This window comes from Rhipicephalus microplus, chromosome 4 (genome assembly GCF_043290135.1).
Source record: "Rhipicephalus microplus isolate Deutch F79 chromosome 4, USDA_Rmic, whole genome shotgun sequence".
Taxonomy (NCBI): Eukaryota; Metazoa; Arthropoda; class Arachnida; order Ixodida; family Ixodidae; genus Rhipicephalus; species Rhipicephalus microplus.
Genome location: NC_134703.1, coordinates 115,426,765 through 115,450,282, shown reverse-complemented (window position 1 = coordinate 115,450,282; position 23,518 = coordinate 115,426,765). Strand labels below are relative to the sequence as shown.

At 44.6% G+C, this 23,518-nt stretch overlaps 1 protein-coding gene and 1 non-coding gene across 2 annotated transcripts in view; one reads left to right on the top strand and one right to left on the bottom strand.

Moving 5' to 3' along the window:
• Positions 1-4,082: 4,082 nt before the first annotated feature.
• Positions 4,083-4,224, top strand: LOC119173035 (U4 spliceosomal RNA). The gene has a single exon (XR_005109990.2). It is a non-coding gene; the product is annotated as a U4 spliceosomal RNA (small nuclear RNA).
• Positions 4,225-12,782: 8,558 nt separating this feature from the next.
• The window catches only part of emei (transmembrane protein 161-like emei), a 31,552-nt gene continuing 20,816 nt past the window's right edge, over positions 12,783-23,518 (bottom strand). The window contains exons 10-11 of the mRNA XM_037423370.2: positions 21,246-21,342; positions 12,783-15,075 (exon numbers count right to left, since the gene is read on the bottom strand). Of these exons, the coding sequence (XP_037279267.2) occupies positions 14,804-15,075; positions 21,246-21,342 (369 nt within the window). The 3' untranslated portion in view covers positions 12,783-14,803. The remainder of the gene's footprint in view (positions 15,076-21,245; positions 21,343-23,518) is intronic.

Sequence of the window (23,518 nt, the reverse complement as noted above, 5' to 3'; positions counted from 1 at the left end):
TAACAACATGACTACATGCTACGCTAGTGATGCGCTCGCGGCCGTTTCGCTAGCTTCACATGTACTAAACTCGGTATTACGCGATGCGAACGGGTGACATAGGTAAATGATACATTCAAACATGATAATCACGACATGCGTGTCATGTAACAACATGACCACATGCCACACTCATGATGCGCTCGTGGCCGTTTTGCTATCTTCACATATGTCAAATTTGGTATTATGTGACGTCAATGGAGGACAAGGTATGCGACTGGTGTAAACATGATAATCATGAGATGCGTGTCATACGAGAACATGACTACATGCCACAGTCAAGGTGCCAATAAATTTCGACGTGACGTGGTGCGCGTGCTCGCCGGCGTTTATTTTGTCACGTCATGTCGGCGTTGCCACGCCAGGTACCGGTCCTGACATATACTCGCAGGCGCGCGCTGCGCTTCGTTGCTTTGACGCATGCGCGTTTCAGTGCGTCCAGCGTCCATGCGTCCCGAAAAGAGGGAGACGCAGTGCTGTCTGGGTAACGCATCGGCACGTAATGCAGCATGTCGCATTTCGCGTCCACTGCCATCGGGCCGCGCCGATGGACGCTGGTCGCGTCGGTCACGCCTGGCGTCAGACTACATCATAGAGTGCTCGCGTTTTGTTAACGTAGCGTCGCTCTGCCCAGCGTGCGCTCGCGTCAACGCAACACCACCTAGACTATTGACAAATAGTCTAGGTGGTGTTGCTGTGTGTCCCAGCGACGCTGATGTGCATTTCCTGCGGCGCACACAGACGCCTCCCGCGTTCCTGCAGGACGCGGACAGCGTTTGACCGTTACGCCGATGAGCGTCCCTTGCAAGCCACCTCCTTGCTGTGCCGGTCATAACATCGGGAAACTAGCGTGACGTATGCCGTCTGGAGAGAGGGGTACGAACGGGCCTTGTGAATAGTCTAGGTGGTGTTGGTCAACGCTACGTTGAAGTATATTGGGCCCTTCATAATGTGCTCGCGACCGTTTTTCTAGCTCCGCGTATACCAAATAAGGTGTTACGTGACGTCAATGGATGACGAATATATGACTGATGCAAACATGATAATCCTGACACGCGTGTCATGTAAGAACATGAAACCATACCACGCTAATAGTGTGCTCGCGGCCGTTTCGCTATCTCTACATTTACTAAATTTGGTATCGAGTGACGTGAATACATGACGAAGGTAAACGACACATCCAAGCATGATAATCATGATATGGAAGTCATGTACGGCATCATTTACCTCCACCTGGTAACATTGTGCTGTTTTTAAAGTGACATATCAAGCTTTCTTATTCGTGCTTCGCATATCATCGAGTCCCACTGTACGTGGGATCTGTCTTTTTTTTTTTTTCTTACGCCATGCATTAAATAGCGCCGTTCGCCTCACGCGGCGTTTTTCTGTCGCAAGAAACGCGGTATGCGTTTCCAGCTCCAGAAGCTAGGGCGCACGGTTAAAAAATTGCCCGCCGCTTCCCTCGGGGGAACACTGAGGAGGATGCGGAGCATATAATTGGTTAACGGGGTGTTAAAGTGCGACTTACTTGGGTCGATGGCTAAATTGGTTAACGTGGTTGTGAAATGGGGTGTTAAATTGCGACTTACTTGGGTCGATGGCTAAATTGGTTAACGTGGTTGTAGGAGGGGGTGTTAAATGAGTGAACACGTACACACGTATGCGAAAGGGCGGCGCTGGTCGAAGGGACGTCGATCATTGTGTTTGTGGATTCGTTGGAATTCATTTCACCGCGACCTTGGACGTCGACGCGCCGTACAAACCAACCGACGAGCGGCAACTGAGCGAGCGAGCGCCGACCTTGAGTATATATACAGCGCGACGGCGCATGCACTGTCAGCTGTCGAATATTCGAGAAGGGAAAGAAGCGCAACGGCGCATGCGCGCGCGTCAGCTGCCGATGTTCTCGAAGCGTGACGGCGCATGCGCGCTACATTATACAGCTAGCGAATGTTCGTGAAGAGGAGAAGCGCACGCGGTGTGTAGAGGAGGAAGGGTGCACAGATGGTGGAGGAGTGAAGCGCGCGCGGTGTGTAGAGGAGGAAGGGATGCACAGATGGTGGAAGAAGGAGGAGGAAGCTTGCGGACGGCGCCGCACTACAAGCCTCGAGTATTAGATGCTCCGCATCTAAAATACTATGAAGTGAACAAACAGCGTTCTCGGCTCGGCGTTGGCGTTTCACAGCGCCGTTTCGAGCACACATTTCCGGATGATCTTGAGAGGCGCCCGGCCAGCGAGCGATCGAGAGAGAGGCGCGAGTGGACGGGAAAGGGGCACAGGGAGAAGAGAGAGTGAACGGTGAGCGAAGGAGCGGTGAGGTACTGCACCTACCCTCTCCTACTGTTTCTCGCACAAGATGTTCCGGTTTCTAGGGGCGAGGATAAGCGCGTGCGCCCACAGTTGTTGCTACGATTGATTGATATGTGGGGTTTAACGTCCCAAAACCACCATATGATTATGAGAGACACCGTAGTGGAGGGCTCCGGAAATTTCGACCACCTGGTGTTCGTTTACGTGACCCAAATCTGATCACACGGGTCTACAAAATTTTCACCTCGACCGAAAATGCAGCCGGGATTCGATCCCACGGCCCAGCTGTTGCTATGGTAGAGGGAGTAAGAGCGGATAGATAACACCTGCCGGCGCGTGGACACCGTCGCGGATAACGCCGGATGCATGACATAGCCCGACTAAGAAACGCATTCGCATAATAAAAAAAATTATACGATCTCACGTTACGGCCTACGGGGAACAATGTGTGGATGCGAAGCAGTGGGGAGGGGGTGAACGGTACCGACAAAAACTCGTCTACGACACCTTAAGCAGACGCACCAACATTCAGAACCTCTGCCTGACTAACACGGGCGGTGACGATCCCTTAATGTCGATGACCGCTGCCGGTGACTGCTAAACAGCCGGTCCCTCAACGCACACGCCAGGCATCGAAATCCTGTGATAACCAAAGCAGACGCACTCTGTCTCACGGAAACGTGGATTAACGGCCACGAAGTTATCATGTGTGCTGGTGTGCTGCTTGGACAGGCAACACACCAAGGTGACACGCCAGCAACCAAGGCCGAGTCTGACTCCCGGCAACGACTGGGGCTGCTTCTATACCTACGGCCCACCCTGACCGATACCTCCCAAATTTTAGGAGGTGTTGCCATGACACGTGGGAGGCACGCGGCAAGCAGCCACCTCCCCTTCTGGAGACCGTCCTGTTGAGACCTGGTCAGTCAGAATGGAACGCGATGCGCGCGTCTCTCTTGTGTAGAGGCTGGACCTGGCCACTATATTTCTTGCGTGATTGGACATGCTGGGCACAGTGGTGCTACGCAAGCAAAACATAGAGAAACATAGTATGAGCAAAGCACGAACGCTGCCCGATATGACCAGTGTCTGGTGGCGCGCCCCGATGACCACTTGGCGACCTGCCAGGGCACGGACGGTCATGAGACAATACAGATATAGTTACGCGTTCGCAGTAGCCGTACGGACACAGCCTCCCATTGCGAATAGCTGCCAGGCTGCGTCCATACGGCTGCTGTGGACGCGCATAGCGCTACTGGATTGGATTAGATAAACTTTTATTTGGTCCTCCAAAACACAGATCACTGTGTTGCTGGCAGCTCCCACGTGGGGACTGAGATGCCGAGCTCCTCAGCCGCCTCGCGGGCTTAGTGGACAGCCCAGAGCCGATCTAAATATGTTTAATAAAGGCTTTGCCTGTAAGTATCTAAAAGCGTTGCCTGAAAGAAAATGAAGACATTGGTTAATATGAGAAAACCGCGGTGTTTATCGCAACTCACACTTCTGGATTCTCAAACTACGGTAAAAAATAGCGTGTTCCTCGCCAGCCTTCTCACTTTATTTGCAATTAGCATAAAAATCTTTTGGGTGGAAAGCACATGAAACTAAGTAAAAAAAATTATGTATACATTCCACATGGTTTAAAAGTTACGAGCAACAGAAGTTCATCGTGCACCACTGCCATTGTTAAAAGCGAGCAAGATGGCCTGGAAAAGAGACCCACCTGCCCATCAGCTTTGCGCAGAGGCAGTGTCGTACCCAATGAAGTGATAACTGAGGGGCGACTATTGCTAGTTGAAAACTTTTCCCAATGCCCCGCCTGGACGACGTGAAATACCGTCGGCCGTGGCAATTTTTGGACGGCCTAAACGGGCCTTATTTTGAAATGCAAAAACAGATGGAAGAGGCACTCAAGGTTAATCGCAATGTGACTCTGCTGGTAATCCAGAGCAGCGTCGTGCGGTAGCACAGTTTGCGCATGGAGAGTTACGGTTTACGCACGTAAGTGCGTGTGATACTTGAAAAGGATTAGTAGGATTTTGTAGGGACCATTTGAATAGCGGCGCAAGATGACCCAAGAAGACGGAGACACACACACGCGCACACACACAGCGCTACGTGACACTTCCAACAAGTAGTTATTTCCGGCCACAACGTGGTTCGTATACATTTTATGGGACAATGCTGTAACTGACACGTCACGAGTGAGAGCACTAGCAATTATCAACATTTCTTTTTCAGCTTGCATAATCATGCAAGTGAACCATATCGCGCAATAAATATCGCTCATTTGTCGCATTATTCAGCCCATGCTCAGGTATTGTAATTTTCTTTGTTTGTGTGTGTGTGTGTGTTTCTGAGAGCGCAATTCACGGACTGCTGACACATGCACTACCAGCCCTATGTGCGTGGCTGCGTGTTCTTGTTACCTTGCGCTGCCATTGTTATTCATATATGTCGTACCAGCAAGCCCACCTTGAAACTTTACTAGTGGGGCGCCATTGCGGAGGCATCGAGGCATAGCCAGACTTTTTTTTTTTTGGGGGGGGGGGGGGGGGGTGTGCGGTGTCTAACACTCTGTTTGTGCATACGTTCAAATGTGTGCGGGTATATATACGCCATCAAATTTAGAAACTTTCGCGGGCGATACTGTAATATGCTGCAGGTCGATCTATGCTTCGCAAACAGCGGTTTGCCATCGGCAAGAAACATTGGGATCATAAACGGCCTTTACATCGCGTATATGACATAGGCTCCCGGCATTGCCGGCAACGCTGTTTACGAGATCTGGTGCCACCAGAACGCGCAGCCTATAGCGTGTAGACGCAACGCAGCAAAATGGCACCCGCCAGGGCGCATGTATCTTTCCTTCAGATGGGGTCACGGCTGATGATGAATGCACCCAGGAATCGTCGCTTCCCAACGCTCCTGGCGCTGCCCGCGTAAATGGAGGTTTGGGCTTGTTTGGACAGTTTGTGTACAATTGTAAGTACACCAAGCTTTAGTCGTCTCCACGCAACAATATGAGTAAAATCGGCTCGCGGGCTTGAGCAGGGTCGAGTAAGGCGTCACCTTGGTAAATTCGGGAATTGATAAAGTGGGAGATCAATGCTAGTTTGGAGTCGGGGCCAAACCATTTGCCCAGCCCGGTGAAGCAGCAATTTATGCGCTGGTGGGTGAATGGATCACGAGGGAACTACGATAGAGTAATGTACTTTCATGGTTGGTGAGTAGGCATTCGCGCGCGCTGTGAAATGAAGGCAGGTCGTTCAGTGCCAGTGATTCGACTTGTTTATAGACGGCTGTAATTCCGTGATGGTCACAACGCGCGCGCGGTTATCCACGAAACGGTGATTATTCGTTCAGGATTTGGGAGGAATTGTAGGAGACGGTGGGTGGGTGTATAAATTCGACGCAGAGTGAAATTATGAATGGTCGTTTTTGAGTATGGGTGTGAGCTATATTGAGCAATTGCAGCTTCTTCCGCTTTGATTAGTTGAGGCACCCTGTCTAAAATGGCGCAACAAAGTAGTATGTGGGCATTATCTGATCGCAAAGGCCAGACGGTGTGAATATATTCTACGGCATCCACATATACGACAGCGGTCGAAGAAGCGTAGTGCTTGAAGCCACCAAATTGTGGCTATCTTCAGTTTAAACCACTGAGTCGTTAAGGGCGTGGAACCCGCGAGGCCCACATTTACCCCATGACTTGTATTAGGCACGAGACACATTTGGGTCTAGGCTTGTTCGTTTTTCATTGTCTGGCTGCGGTGATGGCGATGAAAAAGAAGCACGTCAGCAAACTCTTGACCAATCCTCCTGTGTTTGTTGCATATAATATTTTATATAAAGGAGCGCATCTGCCCTCTCTTCTTACAGGGTTCCAAATACTAACAGTTCACACTTTTCTAAAATATACGCATCCACACAGATCTAGGACGTCGCGGTTTATCTTCATTAAGGAGCAGATGGCCTTTTCTAACCATCAGTGGTATAGATTAAGGAGCCCAAGAATCATCATCGTACAAAAGCTCTTGGAAACATTGCTAGTAAACCTTCGTGCAGTACTGGTACTAAGGAAATATTGAAAGAAAACGACGCAAAAAAAAAAAACGAGAAACCAGACAAAGAAGGACACATTCAGAGTGCTGACTCACCACAAAAATTTTATTCGTCGAACCACGCATGTATACCTATGCAGTGAAACGAAAATAGAAGAAAGAAAAGTGTGTCGAAGACAAATGAAAAATGAACTTGTAAAAGCAACTGGTGCTTCAGTTTGTGACGAAAAGGCAGGAGTGGGAATTGCAGCTTCAGCATTGGATTGGTCTTTTTCAATTCGTTTGCCTGATTTTACTTTTAATTATCAAGTACAATTACTTGCAATTACTTGTCTTAGCATTACGGAAATCACCTCTATTTATAACAGTTGTTGTCATTCTTACAGACGTTCTAGTAAACGATTTCAATTGGACTTTACTGATTGGTTTCTACTGGACATCACAAAAATGAAAAACAAGAAAATAGTTCGTATAAACATGTTTGATATTACACCTTACACAATTACTCCTGAAATAAAATATCCTTGTATTTTAATATGGTCTCCGAGGATCGTCATTTATTTCATCTGTTGACTACAGTCGGCCACAAAAATTACCGAATGGTTTTTGGTACCTGGCACATTTTTCTAGGCTGAAATTACTGACATGCTGAGCAAGGTTATGTTTAGAGATATGAGCCTGACATATAAATGTGGAGAAATTTTTCATTTCACGGTGAATTTTTTCAACTCCTTGGGGAGGAAGCCCCGTATGGGTGTGAGTTCTTGTATATATGCACTTCATTCTAACGCTGTAAGTTATGTAATTTTTACAATTAATGATACCTCTTCTACATATTTTCTAACATCAGCACCATGTCTTGTAAATTCTGTACATATATCATGTACACTGTCCATATTGTGATTAGTGTATATATGTAGTGTATGTAGTTATTAGTACCATAGACTATGGACACCATACGGATTTGTACACTTTTGTTTAAATGTGTCATGTATGTTGTGCTTTGTCATTTTTTTGTTATTGCGCTTGTTGTACAGACGCTGGTTCCTTAAGATCTTGCATCCCATGATAGAATAAACTTTTTCTAAACACACATTTTACGGTAGCCTTCAATAATGCTAAGTGCAATCCAACAACATGGTTTTTTAATTTTGATGCATCTCCAATAAGATTAACAGGTGAGACCTTTAATTCGGAGACCCATCGAAACAAGTGATAAATCCAATTGAAACTTTATGTTCTTTCCAATGGCCAAATTGGGTTGACCTGCTAGCCTAATTGGTCAATCCATTTGGATATTGTGTCACAAATGAGCTTTGTTGGTGAAGCCCATTCAAACGCAATGGGATGACCCATTGGAATTGCCCGATTGGTGTCCCAAAACACAATTGGAAATTTTTAATTGGTTCCAATTGGATTCATCTGAAAACTTCCAATTGGTCTGGGGAAATTTTTTCAACTGGGACTGGACTGCTTGTATGTCTGTTCTTTATTAACTACACCGAATATGGCGAATTCTTTAGAAGTGTTTCATGCCCTTGCCCCAAGACATTTACGGCTCATTCAATTGGTATAATAACCGTCAAAGAATATGCAAATGCACTTGCAGTGGCCTCACAAAATTGTACCATAATTTCTTTATTGCCGATGCTAGCATTTATCGCCTTGACATGATTTGAAAAATTCGCCAAATTCGATAGCTTTGAAAAGTCTCACTTGGCATCCCCCTTGAGTTTTCTCAAGTACCCTTGGAATCGATGTTGCTCCTTGTTTAACAGAATTTCATTTCTGAAAAAGTCATACATACACAGAAGACATTTAGAAGGGCGGAAATATCGAGACTACGATGCCGAGTCCACCCACTGAATCTTTGCTTACACAGGCCTGGTCTGTTACATTCACCCTTACGCCTTCACTGCAACGAGAATGAATCTCTGCATCATTTCCTCTTAACATGCAAGTTATTTGCCAATAAAATTAAAAAGACTGCTAGAAGAACCTCTCTGTATGTTGGCTTTAAACTAATCCCTTCCGGTGGTCCTTTCCTTCGGAGCAACTGAAAAGGTATTTAGCCACAGGAACGTTTGCGAAGCTGTATGCGATTTTCCGAGAGAAACAAGACAAATAGAATGTTAAGCTTAGGCCTAAATTCACTCTATTTTCAACCCTATTAGCTTATTGGGCTTTCTTTCTTCCCTTTATTTATTCTATTTTTAACTCATGTTTTACCTATTCCTTCTTTGCTTGAAAAAAAAAAAAAAAACATCCCCATCTAAACATATTCAGCTGGTAAAACAACTTTATTTCTAAGATAAGGTATCGTCCGCTTCACAGCCAATCCACCGTAGTAGGTTTCGCCAGGCATATAAGGGTCAACCAACCAACCTCCTGTGTGTGAATGAGCTATGTTTGAGGCATCATCATAACGCGAGGTACACGATGACGACCATGGAACATTCTCATTCTGCCATGGTTGAGAACGAACGTAAAGCGTGGGAAGTGGCGCTAAAACAGCAAAAATGCCAAGCGGACTTGCAGTTAAGAGGGTGGGAATCATCAAAATGTGCGAGCGAGGGATTGGTCACGAGTTCCAGAAACGGCCGTGGTTGCAATTTGATGTACCAACAACGGGAAAGCTCACTCTTCTTCGTTCAAGACAGGGGCGCAGGGAGAAATTTTTATTGAGGGCATTTATTTAGAGTGAGCGCCGAGCAGGCTGCTGGATGTAGTCGAGTGCCATTTTGTCTATATACCGTGGCAAAAAAAAATTGAAATTCGGGATAAAGGGCTACACCACTTGTTCAAGATTGATGATGAATGACAAGCGAGGCTAAACTAAATGGAAATGATGTGGACTCCACGTGGATCCCCACTGAATCTCGTGTGGCCAGCGAAATGTTAGATTACAAGACAGATGCTGCGGGCAGACAACAGCAATTTCCATTGGATCAAGTGAGTGTAGTAACCGTGCACAAATCACAAGGAGGGGCGTACTCGTCTATTGCCTATAAGTATAATAAAAATCACCTGCGAAAGTTGCTGCACATAGCTCTCAGTTGTTGCATTACTGTAAACAACCTTTACCTTACCGATTCCGAGGGAAATACTCATTTCTACCACAGAGATAGCAACGCGGGCAAAAACATGGCGGATGAGTTTAAACGTCTTGAGCAACACATATTGCCGACACTGACACAACGGTACCTAAGAGCCTTTCAACAAGACCCAACGACACAGTTTACGTTGACGTCGCTAAACACTTCCTCCTTTGATACCCATTCAGACGACATCGAGCACCCATACTAAATAAAGCAGATGTCCTTTGCTTTACCGAAACCTGGCATGCACGAAGACTAAAAAAAAATGGATCTTCGTCCAGGTGTTAGCATATACAGTAAATTACCAGACCAAAGATGACCAATCCAACAATGGCGAACACACTGCAATAAACCTATTTGATGGAATTGTCGCCACGACAGTGTATTTGGCCCCAAATCTGTACCGAGGCAATGTAGAAAAGCACATTGACCTGATCATGTGCGATTATGAAACGAAGCAAGAACAACCCCTTCGTACTTCTCGGAGACATCAACGTTGACATCATTGACGACTGGCTTTAGCAGTATACGGCATCTCAATACACTGCACGATGCATTTCGTATGACTGGAAACAACCTACTACCTCCAAGGAAATGTGCATAGACCTCATCTTTGCCAACCTCAGGCTCGAGCGGATAGAATTACCACTGAATACATTTCAGGGACAACGAAGCAGTAATAATATGAAGGCAAAACGAGATGCGACACTCAACGGAACATATATACAATTTGTGACCAATAAACACATATGACCGTACACCGCTTTGTCACTCATTAACATGCGGGAGTATGTTAATGAGAGGCATGAGTATGTCATTGGCGATTTGCGGTGAAACCGAACGATTCCGCTGCTTTGCCCACTCATCGTCATTCACTATGTGGAGATGTGATTTTCAACAAAATTACTTTGCTTCGGTTTCTGCAGCCCAAACTTTCACTAGCAGAGATGAAGCAGAGCCCCCAGCTGGACAGTGTAGGATGCACAGCAGTCTACTGCGGCTGCAGCCGACAAGACAACGTAGGAGGAGAGACAGTGCATCTTGTCTTTGTACTGTTTTCTGCGGTGTTTATTTCATGATTTTATTGACCAACTAGGTACTCCTCCACGCTACACCTGGTGCGCTGGAGCATTGCATGTGACATCAGGCACTTCGCACTACCCGAGATCTCCAAAAATGCGGATTTGACACATGAAGACTCCTCTTGACGTGGCTTATGACTACCCATAAAACAGAAGCATGCTCATAATATAAACTTACTTTTGTCTTACTCTTTCTCCAGCACAATCAGAATGAAGACACCAATTTATTATGTACTTGTAGATGCTTGTAAGTAGCGATAAACCCAATTACTGGATATAACAACTAGAATGCATGTATTTTCGTCGGTCGTACTTTAATAAATTGAATTTCCAGTTTATTTTAGCAATAATAAGAATGCCAGATTCAACTCATGTCATTAACTGTAGCAATCTTGTGTTATTACCTGTAGCAAAACAAAACAAACCTTTTTAGCACACAACTTTACATATATGTGCTACTCTATTCGGGTCGAAACAAAGTACTACTAAAATTTGGTTACCGATTTATTTTTCAGATGCCTGATTTTTTCTCAGCTACACGCTTACTACGCATTTCGACATTGGCAACAGCTTAATATATGTGCTTTTACTAGTTCGCAGATCACATATTAATCGAAAAGCATTCAATGGCCTACTAAAATGGCCTACCATGTGGTTATTCTGTTTTACTGATACGTTTCAATGTCGGATCAACTTTATAACAAACAGATGTATGAAATTACTGATTACCGTATTTACTCGATTCTACCGCGCCGTCGATTGTAACGCGCACCCGATTTCCACGACGAAAAAAAAAAAACGTAAGACATCGATTGCAACGCGCACTCATTTTTCTCGCTGGCCCGCACGATCACACCACTCGAAAAAACGACTCCTTTCGGGAGCGTCTTCCATTTAAATATGAGGTACGGCGAAGCTTGTGCCCATCTGACGTGTAACAGAGCATTGCCGTCACTGTAGTTTTACCGTGGACCGATGTCAGCACGCGAACTTGCTTCGTCCCCTTCTTCTTGACAGTTGTGGTGCCAGGCATGTCGAAGTAAAGAGGCGTCTGATCGGCATTCCTGATTTGCCCAAGCAGGTAGCCGTTGTTGTGCCGCAAGTTTAGGACGAACCTCTGAAAACTGTGAAGCTTTTCATCGTACTCCTCCGCAAAACTTTTCGCATATGCCCGTTCCCCTTCGGAGGGAAAAGCCTTTCCTCTTCATAAAGTTAGTTAGCCAGCACCTGCTCGCTTTAAACTGGCTCCGCATTAGACCTTTTTCTAAGGCTAATTGCATAGCCCGCACTTGGAGCAGTTCTGTCGTCACGGGCCGCCGTGCTGCTCAAGCACATACTCGCCGAGCAGCTCTTTAATTTGCGGAAACCGACCTTGCTGTGGTCCACTGAAGCCTTTTCGTGAAGCTTTGCTGTCGACAATCTTCTGCTTTTGTTTCCACCAGTTCCGCACGCACGTTTCGGGAACTTCGAACGACCGCGATGCAGCCCGATTTACGTCCGTTTCGGCACACGCGATGACTTTTCTTTTAAAAGCGGCACCGTGGTGCACTCGTCGAGTTTTTGGAGTCGGCCCTTCCATGCCGTCGATGCTAATGCACACCAAGATGACGAACTCCTCAGCACATGTACGAAGTACCGCACATGGGAAACACATAGGCAGAAATGGCCGACGCACGTAGGGGGCGGCCATTTCGAAATGCCGATGGCAATAGAACGACCGTATTCATTTGTTTTTTTTCGTACTCGATTCTAACGCGCATGCGATTTATGAACTCGCTTAACCAGAAAAAAGGTGCGCGTTAGATTAGAGTAATTACGGTATGAGTTGTAACAATGTCAATCTTAAGTATTTCTTGCTGATATGAATATATGTGCTTATGATGAACAATGAATCTAATGAAAATTATTCCATCATGGGTGAGACTTTACTATAACAACTTAAACTCAATGTATATGTACATACCAGAATCTTCCCAATATGGAGGTAACTCGTCATTTCAAAGATTGTCTACGTTTTCGAAAATTTTCTTGCAGCCACCACTCCATATGAAGTCTGCACAAGCGTCGTGATGCGCTTTGTTTAGTGTCCGTGCATACCTTGTTTGTACAGCTACTGGTAAGTCATCAGTGCTGGCTACATTGATGACAAAGCTACAATGCTCACGCATCCAAGTAGACAAAACCCAAATGCGAAGTGCTTTGTTTATGGAAAACATTTCATACACTGGCAAACAACACTTGCACCATTTCACAACATGCTGCACATATCCGTCAGCTTAGGATAAAGGCACACAAGTGACTACGTTGATTGTGGAAGATGATGCCTATCACATGTAGTTTTGTAAGTACTGTTTGGTGAAGTGAGACCCCATTTTGACACTTACAAAGGCTATATAATAATAGACTAGCAGTTGCATAGGCTTAATCTTGTGATTTTCACCAACTGCCTGAAGGAGCTTGTCTACAAACTAATAAGTTACTATGGTGGCCTATGAATGATACGGTGAGCAAACAAGAACCAGTGTCTATAGTACCTACATTTAGAATACTGGTGACGTTAAATGTATACAAAATCAACAAACCTGAAAAAAAATTTGTGTGGTGCTTACCAGTGTACATTCACCATGCACACACGCAAAAGGAGTTGATAAGCTTTGTAAAAACTCTCCATAAGTTCACACAGAGTTTGTTGGCCTGTATCAAAATGAAGCCTTAGTGATCCATATAGACAGCTATGCCTTCGTTCATCCAAGCATACGTTTACGGCACTGGCTGCATAATTGTCACTTTTATGCTAGTTGCAAAACAACGTTTTGCGTGTCATGTTGTTTCAACCTCCTCCAAAGTATGAAGTATGCTTTCTGAACAAGATGCATCTAAAACTTATGTTCGCATAGCTGAAACAGCCTTAACACAAATATCAATAATGCAACACACATTTGCCTGGCCACGTTCTAGCTTCTATAGAGTTCAACCACATTCTTAGTTCCCAAATTTACCCCCGTTAGATCATGTCATCCACTGAAAGTTGTCCTTTTAAAAGCACATAAAACACAACAGTATGCTGATGAGAAATCAATTGATTATGATTAGGTGATATCAACACTAACAATATGCTTGAGCAAAGGCAAGACGATGAATGATACAGTATGGCCAAGTATCTTTGTTAAACAATCAGCATGCCTTGTGGACGCTTCGTGGTGAGCCATAGAACCACTTGTGGTTGACACTAACTTAATTTGCTGAGAAGCACCCAATATAACTGAACAGTTAACTGGGACACCGAACAAGAAAAATGCCGTTGTACGTTAGCTGTCAGTGTGGCGATGTTATGTTGGCAGCTTTGAGCTGTGCTTGGCCCTTGCTCTTTTCATCATGTCACTGCCTGCAGAACGTAAACCTAGTCAACTAAAAAAAGAGTGGAGGCAGCGCGATAACTGACATTAACAGGAAAAGTATTAGTGCTATGATGAGGGATTGTTAGTGAGATATCAACACACTCTCTGTAACGGAGCTAAACAAAGATTCCATGTGAGAAAGGAGCCCAAAAGTGCTAGGCAGAGGGCTTCTGAGTACCACAACATATACACTTCATAAACTAGCTCAATACCCCTATGAGAGCCCTGCTAATCCCATTGATAACGTGTGCAGACCGTAGAAACGCTGTGTTATAAAATGCCCGCTCTGTGTTTCTCTGTACACAGTGGAGAATGATAATTCACGTCTACACGATATATAAATGTAAAATAGGGACAAAGCTCCTTTCAATACAGCATACCCCGCTTCACCAAGGGTTTCCATTCAAAGACTTCCTTCTCATCGGCATGCATGAGCTTCACTTCTAGCACAGAAAATCAGCGTTTGTTGATGCGCTCGCAAATGAAATACTATCTAATGAGAGAGGTACACTTGGGATAATGTTAATTTCCTGGCAATTATGGCGGCAACGGGTCAGCTGCCCAATCAACCTTTTGCATATGAGATGTAAGCAGAAGCAGAGTGTCACCCAGGTAAACCCGTCTCCAGCTCCCACAAGCGCTCGAAACCAAGTGGTAGTATTAGTAGTCTAAATGGATTCGAAAGAGAAGCTGCCATTCAACCTACTACCACATAGACATATCATGCCTCATGAAGTGCCTCGAACGCACACAGTATTGTCATAAAAAAAAAATCCTGCGCGTAATAGCGCTACTGTTCAATGCCTTAAACCTAGGAGGTGTACGAGTGGTACACAAGTCCAACAACACTGGTGGCAAAAGATGTGGCACACAACCACCAGGTCATGAAGCTGAGGACTCCGCGAAATAACACCGGCGTGAAGATTGCTCGGAGTCCGGCCAGCGTTAGCGAAAACTGTTGGGTGGTTGCCAGGATTGATTCTGGAGAAGTCCCTCCCAGCGGCACTCCGGGGACCCTGTTGTGCTGGAGAGGAGCAGCAGGACTGCCCGGGGACCACAGGTAGGCCATCCAACTGTGGCCGCCTGAATTAATAAAATGAGCAGCAAAATCGTATCACAGTAAATATCCCAAGGCACAGCCCCTCATAGTAAAAATATCTCACCTGACAAAAAATTACATTTCTTATCTTTATTACAAGTAGTGAACACTTGGAGATGCCAGCCATGCATCGCCACTATAACCGAATATAACTACCCAAGGTTGGGTAACTGCACAGGGTTAACCCTCGCCGCCAGGAAATTTGGAAGTAAACAGAAGAGAGAAGATGACAGGACAGATAAAAAGTGAGAAATAAAGACAAAGATTATGGGGAGAGAGATAGGAAAAGGCGACTGCCGATTTCCCCTGGGTGGGTCAGCCCAGGGGTGCCATCTACGTGAAGCCGGGGCCAAAGGGGTGTGTTGCTTCTACCGGGGGGGCCTTAAAGGTCCAATCACCCAGCGTCAGCTCAACCCCCAGGATCCCCTTTTCCCCGGACACGGCAAAGCCATGCACGGCTAGGCGTGGGAGGGAGTCGAAACCCCCCAATTAGCTCGGGTCCGTGGTGTCGCTACACACCAAACGCCTGCTTGCACAGACGCCCCTGCGGGGTTATCTTTATTAAAAGGCATGTGCATTTAAATTGACAATATCATTAGAGCAACATCTTAGTGGATTTGATACAGCAACAGTATATATTAATTTATTTCCAGAAATACAGTTAGTTAACACAGTTACAGTACAGAACAGATAAATTACAAGACACTCGACATTGTGCAGCTCAGCCTCGTATGTCCTGTATTTTATTAATTCTGTACGTTATCTGTGTGAACAAAGCGTACTCTTAAAGATGAATGAACACCAGCCAGCACACCTTATAGCTCTTCTCAATGTAGTGATTTACTTTCCATGGTTATCGTACACAATGGTTCATTAGTTATCCATGTCTGTTGTGTCACAAACATACAGAGCCCCTTCAGACAGTTCATGCCTTGACAGTTTAATCGGACAAGATGCATAGATAGGTCCAATATGGTTGGGATGATTATTACAGGTGACTGGCTCCGACAATACGAAGATATTAAATTATTGACACAGTAGCATTAAAGATACTGTATTGCAGAAAATGCAGCATCCATCAACTGTTGGCTGCGAGCAAAAAAGCTCGATATATGCAAAGAATACAAATCTGGGTTCGAGCCAGATTAAACGCAGGCATCCGCACTGCAGCCAGGTATTCTATTTTAAAGCAACACCAGTGCTTCAAACAACTTCGAAAAAAGACCCTATATGGTCAACATGCTGTGTCAAGAGTCAAATTCAAGGCCAAAAGCTGTGAGTGCGGAAATGCCCAAGACAGTGACGAGCGACGCTATAACCGACGAAACGGGGCATTCACGCGACGTGTTGCTTGGTCGTTCTTGCGCGATCGCTCGGTTTTTCAGATTTGGAAACCATCGCCCCCCAGAAGTGCAGTGCTCAAAGCACCAGAACAGTATATACATAACTGACGTACTGCCGGTTGTTTCTATGTGCCGCAAAGCCACGATCTCCTCTCCACCTGAGTCACGTGTGCACAACGAAGAAATAGCATAATGTTTATGGACATGCATATATAAAAGAAGTGCTGCAAAGCAATAATGAACACCTTTCGTTCCATTATGCAAAAACACATTTTATTTTTATATAACATACCACCAACTACAAAGCATTTTTGGTACCAATAGACGTTCTCATGCCAGCAACAGAGGAGTTTGCTCGCCGATGCTGTCGCGTGAATGAGGTTTGCCTGTGCAAGTGACTGGTCGTGCGAAGGCAATCTACCCGTCACGACACTCATAGCTGTCGTGTGCAGTTTCGACGTTATGGGGTTTGGCCTTAAAGGGAGATGCGAGTCGAAAAAGACAAGTTTTTTCAAAATAAGTATTTTTCATTTTTATTTGCTTTCTCAAGTTTGGTTCATTCACTTTCGGAACAAGAAAAAAAACAGAAGATTGTAATTAAACTCAAAGTAGCTTAAAATCGCTTTTAGAGAGCAGAAGGTGGATACCAAAAGCTAAAAAAAGCCCAATGTCTTAGAGTCCTCAAGAAATTGTCACCTGGCAGGCTTGCCATTGCATTTCGCATGAATGAAGAGTTCACTAAAGCCACCTGCTCAAAATAACAATGACTGCCAAGCTCTCATGATGAAAGAAATCATTTGAGAAAAAAAATGCCACCGGCACCTTCTCACAAGGTGAGCTCGAGTAAATGCGTTGCAAGGTGGGGGGGAGGGGGGTATTGTGTAAATGTTATATAAGTGGGTATGGTTAGGGAGCGCTTAATGGCTATTTAGTCGTTATTATTCATAATTATTGAATGAAAGAGAAGTGTTGCCTGCAACGAGTGGTGGGACGCTCATGTGCGATCCAGTGCCTACATATACGGGGTGGCCAGTGAACGATTGTGCAGCTCGAGCAGTCGGTTTTACTAGCAGATGCTGCCTGCATCAGTCCTGCGAGGCAAGAGATGGTTCAGGAATACCTAATTGTTGTTTCGTCTTTATTATTTTTATTTACGAAATGAAGGAGAAGCATTGCCTTCAATGAGTGGTGGGACGCTGATGTGCGATCCAGTGGCCAGTGAACGCTTGTGCAGCTCGAGCAGTCTGTTTTTACTAGCAGACGCTGCCTCCGTCGGTTTTGCGAGGTGAGAGAAGGGGGAAGCAAATAGTTCGCACGAGACGCAAGCATGCGGCGTAATACCCGAGGCGCGAGCATGCGCAGTGGAGGTGTGGACGCCGACGACGAGGGACATGATGCAACTAAGAAATGCTTCGCAATCAAGACTTATTGTTATTGCATAGGTGAGCTCTGACTTATACCTCTAAAATTCTTTTATTTCAAAATTAATCTTTGGGCAACTTCTTGAAGTTAGACATCATGTTATAAATACGAATGCATTTCTTAGTCGGGCTATGTCAGGCGTCCGTCAGGATCCGTCCACTTCCCTCTCCTATAGCAACAGCTGCGGGCGCACGCGTCCCTAGCAACCGGAGCCCCACCATTACACGCATCAGCCTCGAGAGCTGTCAGCAGCAGCTGCCGGTGCGTGCGCTTATCCTCACCCCTAGCAACTGAAGCATGTGGTGCCAGAAAGCGTAGGAGAGGGTAGGTCCAGTGCTTTGCCGCTCCTTCTCTTGCCGTTCGCTCTCTCCTCCATGCGTTTCACTTTCTCATCCGCTTGCGCCTCACTCTAGACCGTTCGCTGGCTGGGAGCCTCTCCAGAACATCCAGAAATGTGTGATCAAGACGCCGCTGTGAAACGCCAATGCCGAGCCGAGAACGCTGTTTGTTTTGTTCACTTCATAGTATTTTTAACTATGCGCGCTAGCTACTAGAGCTGGAAACACATACCACGTTTCTTGCGGTATTATATTTTTTAGCCGTGCACGCCAGCTACCAGAGCTGGAAACGCATACCGCATTAAGAAAGCATAGAAGCATTACAGCATTAAGAACGCATAGAAACATGCTCGCCATACCACCATCTAAACTGTGTAATGAGTGGGTGGATGAAAGCTTCCAATCCATAACAATGCACTTAGGCTAATTAATCATCACCATAAATTCATACATATATATATATATATATATATATATATAGGCTGTTGGAAGTATTACGCACACTCTGATACTGTAGGAAAGAAGGTATCTGACACACAAAGATTGTTTTAGCACCATTTACTGTGACATTTCGGCTCTTTCATCTAGGCCCCACACAAAATCTCCAGATCAGCATTTGTCTGGGTACGAAATGTCAGAGTAACGGTGTTAGAATGTTTGTTTGTTTGTTTGTGTGTGTGTGTGTGTGTGTGCGTGAGAGAGAGAGAGAGAGAGAGAGAAAGGGCTCGTGTATACTTCAGGGCTCGTTTTTCCGTGTTTTGACACAATATTAATGAGATCGAACAGACAATTATGCCAAGGAAAGTATAGGGGAGTTATTAGACCGAATCGTAATGTAAATGTGAAGAAAGAAAACTTAATACATAATAAGTTCACGTGCTACGTGACGCCACACAGGCTCATAAAGAGTGTGCCACACTCACCGCCATGGCTCCTGAGGGCGCTGACTGAAACTCCCACATTTAAATTTGCGTATACTTATACCCAATAAAGTGGCCGGGAGGATAGCCTCCATGATAGCTCAGTGATAGAGCATCAAACGCCTTATTCGAAGGTTTCAGGTTCAGTTCCTGCCCACGACAAGTTATCTTTTCATCCACTTTTCTTTCTTCACATTTACATTACAATTCAGTCTAATAACTTCCCCTATACTTTCCTTGGCATTATAGTCTGTTAGATCTCACATATATATGTATATATATGCCATATTTACTCATATAATTTATTGTCAGCTTTACAAAAAAAATATTTACGCGCATATTTTGGATTTCTCGACCCGTCTAAGCCAGCTCGCCTGCGCCCGGACCAAACCTTTGAACCTTTCGATTCTTTGGACGGGCGCGCCGGGACGGCACCCCCACTGATCAGGCGAGCGCAGTTTAACGGGCTGCGTGTGCAAAGTCCCTTCTTCCGAGGACTTCCCCCGAACTAGGGTTACCAGAATACCATACCCAAAAACCCGAATCTATTGACGGGTCTACGCTGATGGGTCGCCGGAAGCACTCGAGCGTTTTCCCTATTCTTTCCTCCATGGTTTCCCCACCTCTATCTCACAATCTATACCACTGTGGGCATACCCGTTTGCGTCATGGCATGGATAACTTTCGGCACCAGAGGCTTGCGAGGGCCTGCCATGCAAACTGTTCCTCTCGTGTCTGCATTCGCACTGGCACTGCAATGCACGCTTGGTTGATTTCAAAAGTTTAAGTTTCGCCATCAGTCCACCGCCTTTTTATTGTTCCCTTGTGACGGCTACAGTAATTATACATATGACAAAATTCTAGCTCACTATTATAAAATTTCGCGAAGAAAACGAGAATCCTGCCACTGCCGAGCACTTCAGCGTGAAGTGCTTCCACGTGTGACGATCGGAGCGATTGGTACGGGAGAAACCAGAAGAGTTCGCGCTTGTTAATACAAGTTTCCTGGCTACTGAAGGCTTTCTCAGTTATGTGCGAAAGCTTAGGCCCTCCGGTATTGCTGTGTCTTGGGACCTACCAGCATTGTCGAGAAGAGCTTCAAGAAAATGGGACATTCGAACGCGCTGAACAGAACCGAGGGTGATGCTCTTTGGGAGGGCAGTGACAGTGGCCGCTACACTGATTTTCAATCCGGCCTCTTAATCAGTGATTACGACAAGACCGTGCTTGGCCAGATCTGACTGGTTTAAATACGTGCTAATTTTTTTAGATAAACAAGTGGACTTCGTTCGTGCTCCAAGTTATTAACTTTTTAAAATTCTTACTTTACGCGATAGGACTATTGCACAAATCTTGTATGCGTTCACCAAATCCCCGTGTAATTAGCGCACCCCCTTCTCGAAGCCCCAAAATTGCAAAAAAAATGTGCACAAATTATGCGAGTAAATACGGTACATATATATATATATATATATACTGAGGAAGTTCATCTAATCATCCAAACGTACTTCGGAAGAGAATGGTCAAAACTGTTGGAAATAAAATTATGACAACTCCTATGTTGTGTCTCTTCTCGTTCATTTTATATATAAACAGGTCGCGGGAACCGCTTGAGCGTTTTCTATATTCTTCCCTCCATAGTTTCCCCCCCCCCCTATATATATATATATATATATATATATATATATATATATATATATATATATATATATATATATATATATATATATATATATATATATATATATATATAATTTCAGACCAGGTTTTTACCACCCCTCAATAACTGATGTGCATGACCTAAAACAAATGAAAGGTAAACAGATGGTATATGAAGGGCATTGAGACTCCACATATAAACAAAGACATTGAAGTGTGTAAAGATTAGCAAGAATCTATTCACAAGTTAATTATTTAACGAGGTCTGTAGCTCTTACATATGCTGAACCGTACACCCACACACCATTAAACTACCTCACATGGTAAAAAGCACAATACAAATGATGCATTGGTAGGCTAATGCAAAAATAACAAAGTTTGTATAACAACAAAAAAAAGTAGACAAGTTCACAACCTTCCTACAAAAAGAACCTCTGGTGCTACAGTGGGTGGTACAAGCCGGACTACTTACCCAGAGTTTTCAACAGGAGCGCTGTAAATGCGCACGTGAGCAATGGTGTGATGTACTGCAGTGCCACTACACACAGGTAGTAGAAGACACGAACCACCTAAGAAAACACAAAAATGGGGAAGAAAAAGAAACGGGAAGTTATATCAAAGTGCAAGCCTGCTCATGCTGTTCTGCATTGGAATCTCGTTAGAGCCATTAATATCTGACAGTGTATATGTACAAGTGTCCCAGAAATTGAACAAAATGCATGAGCAACAGCCAATCTATGTCTTCCAGCCCCAGCTGCAGTATCACGAACTGCCTAGCATAGGAAAAGAAAACCTGCAGTGCCTCTCAATATATGCTTTTAAATCCTGCCTGATTAATGGCTCAGCCAAAGAAGTACTTGATGCGGCAGTTTACTCAAAAGGAATTTTTATCCACTCGCGGAAACCATTTATTTTTGTAGTGTTGCAGTTGTTGCCTGCATCATAATACCATGATCCTTGTAAACTTCCATGCAAGAAACACATTTAAACAAAAAAACGTTTTGCAAATCAATTGCTTTTGCTATCAAACGACCAACAACCACTACAGCAATTATCTCACCCCCTCCCTCCCCTTAAAAGCTAACTCCGGCGATTTTTTCACCATGTCAGGATAATGGTGCTTTCATGTTCCTTAGACACTCTTCTTACGCGCCCGATATCTCAAATGCTAAAAAAATTTTTAAATAATTTTTAATTACCAGAAAACTGCGATACCGAAGCCTAACCGAGTGCACTTCTACAAGTGACGTAAAGATTTGCCTCATGCTGCCGGAGCCTGCCTGATTTCACATAATGCCCACCAGATGGCACTACCTGTCCACGCTGTTCGCGGCGATCAACTAAAATGTTTGCGTTGTTATGGTGAACATATGGCAAATCATGTGTGGGGCTCACAATTCAACACCACTTGGCACCTATCGCACGCCCACCAACGCGGAAAAGGAAATCCCACGCTCAACCAAGGAAGCGCTGGCCACACAATCCATAGCAGACAAGTAGACGCTGCAGTGGCAGATCAGCTCGTCACTTCCGCCAGGCAAAACTCAACGTCACACACACAATGTTGCCAATAATTCTGGCAAGCGGGGTGACCGTTTCGAAGCAAGCTAGAAAACTCATTTGTAAAGAATCTGCGAAACTCTGAAGCCTGCAATTTGGCATGAATGGCGCAAACATGCAAATGAACGTACCCCAGTGAATTTCATTGAGATCCACTGACCTCGAAAAATCACCAGAGTTGGCCTCTCTGGCAATTAGGTCTTTCCGCTGGAGAGTTGGACTCTCCGGCAAACAAGAAACGACCTTTCTTGTTTCTGGTTGAATGTCAATGAAAATTGGCACAGACACTAAAAATGACCTCGCAGTGCTTCCACAAGAGTTTCGAGGTGATAGCACAAAAACCTAATGAGATACAAATTATTTCTTTATTTAACCTCGTAGAGGGGCTGGCGGACTTATAAAATGACAAAAATAGTTGGTAATTACTGAACTCACAGCCAAATGTATGCTGAAGGAGGCTGGGTTTGCAAGATAATTTTTTTGCAACACTAAATTTTGTAGTTAACATTTTTTCCAGCGACACTGCAATGAGCACACTTAGACTAAAAACAAGAAACCCCACGAAAAATTCTTCAGGGTGTGAAATGAAAAACTAAGATCGCTGCCCTCTGAAGCACAGTTCAAGGAGCGTTACAAAACAAACAGAATCGAAATCTGTGCAGTGATTGCCGAGATATCTACTCCACGAGTTGAGCATGCCAAAAACACAGTACTGAGAAAACTGTGTTTGAAGTTTCACCTTCTCTTCACGTCTCTAAAACACCTAAATATTGAGATCTTAGGTTTGTCTTGTGATATTTGACTTCTCAGGCATCTGGCCTCTGCCCAGTGTGCCTTTGTTGCCTATATTTTTTTATAACCTTCTTTTTTTATTTACAAAGAACAAATATAGATTTCAAACCAAGTTCTCTGCATCAAGGAGTGGTGTGATAATAGGAATGACAGAATATATTGTAATTGAATAAGGCCATAATCTGAAATGATTAAATTTTTTTTTGTGTTGAAGCTGTCATTAGCATAATTAGGTACTTCTTGATTAAAAATAATCACTCGACATTTTTTTATAGAGAAAAGTTTAATGCATGAGAAAAACGGCTCGCACCATGACAGCCTAGGCCTTCTTTCCAAATGACTGACAGTTATGGGCAGAAAACTGGTGGCACAGAAATTTTTTTAGAAGTTTAT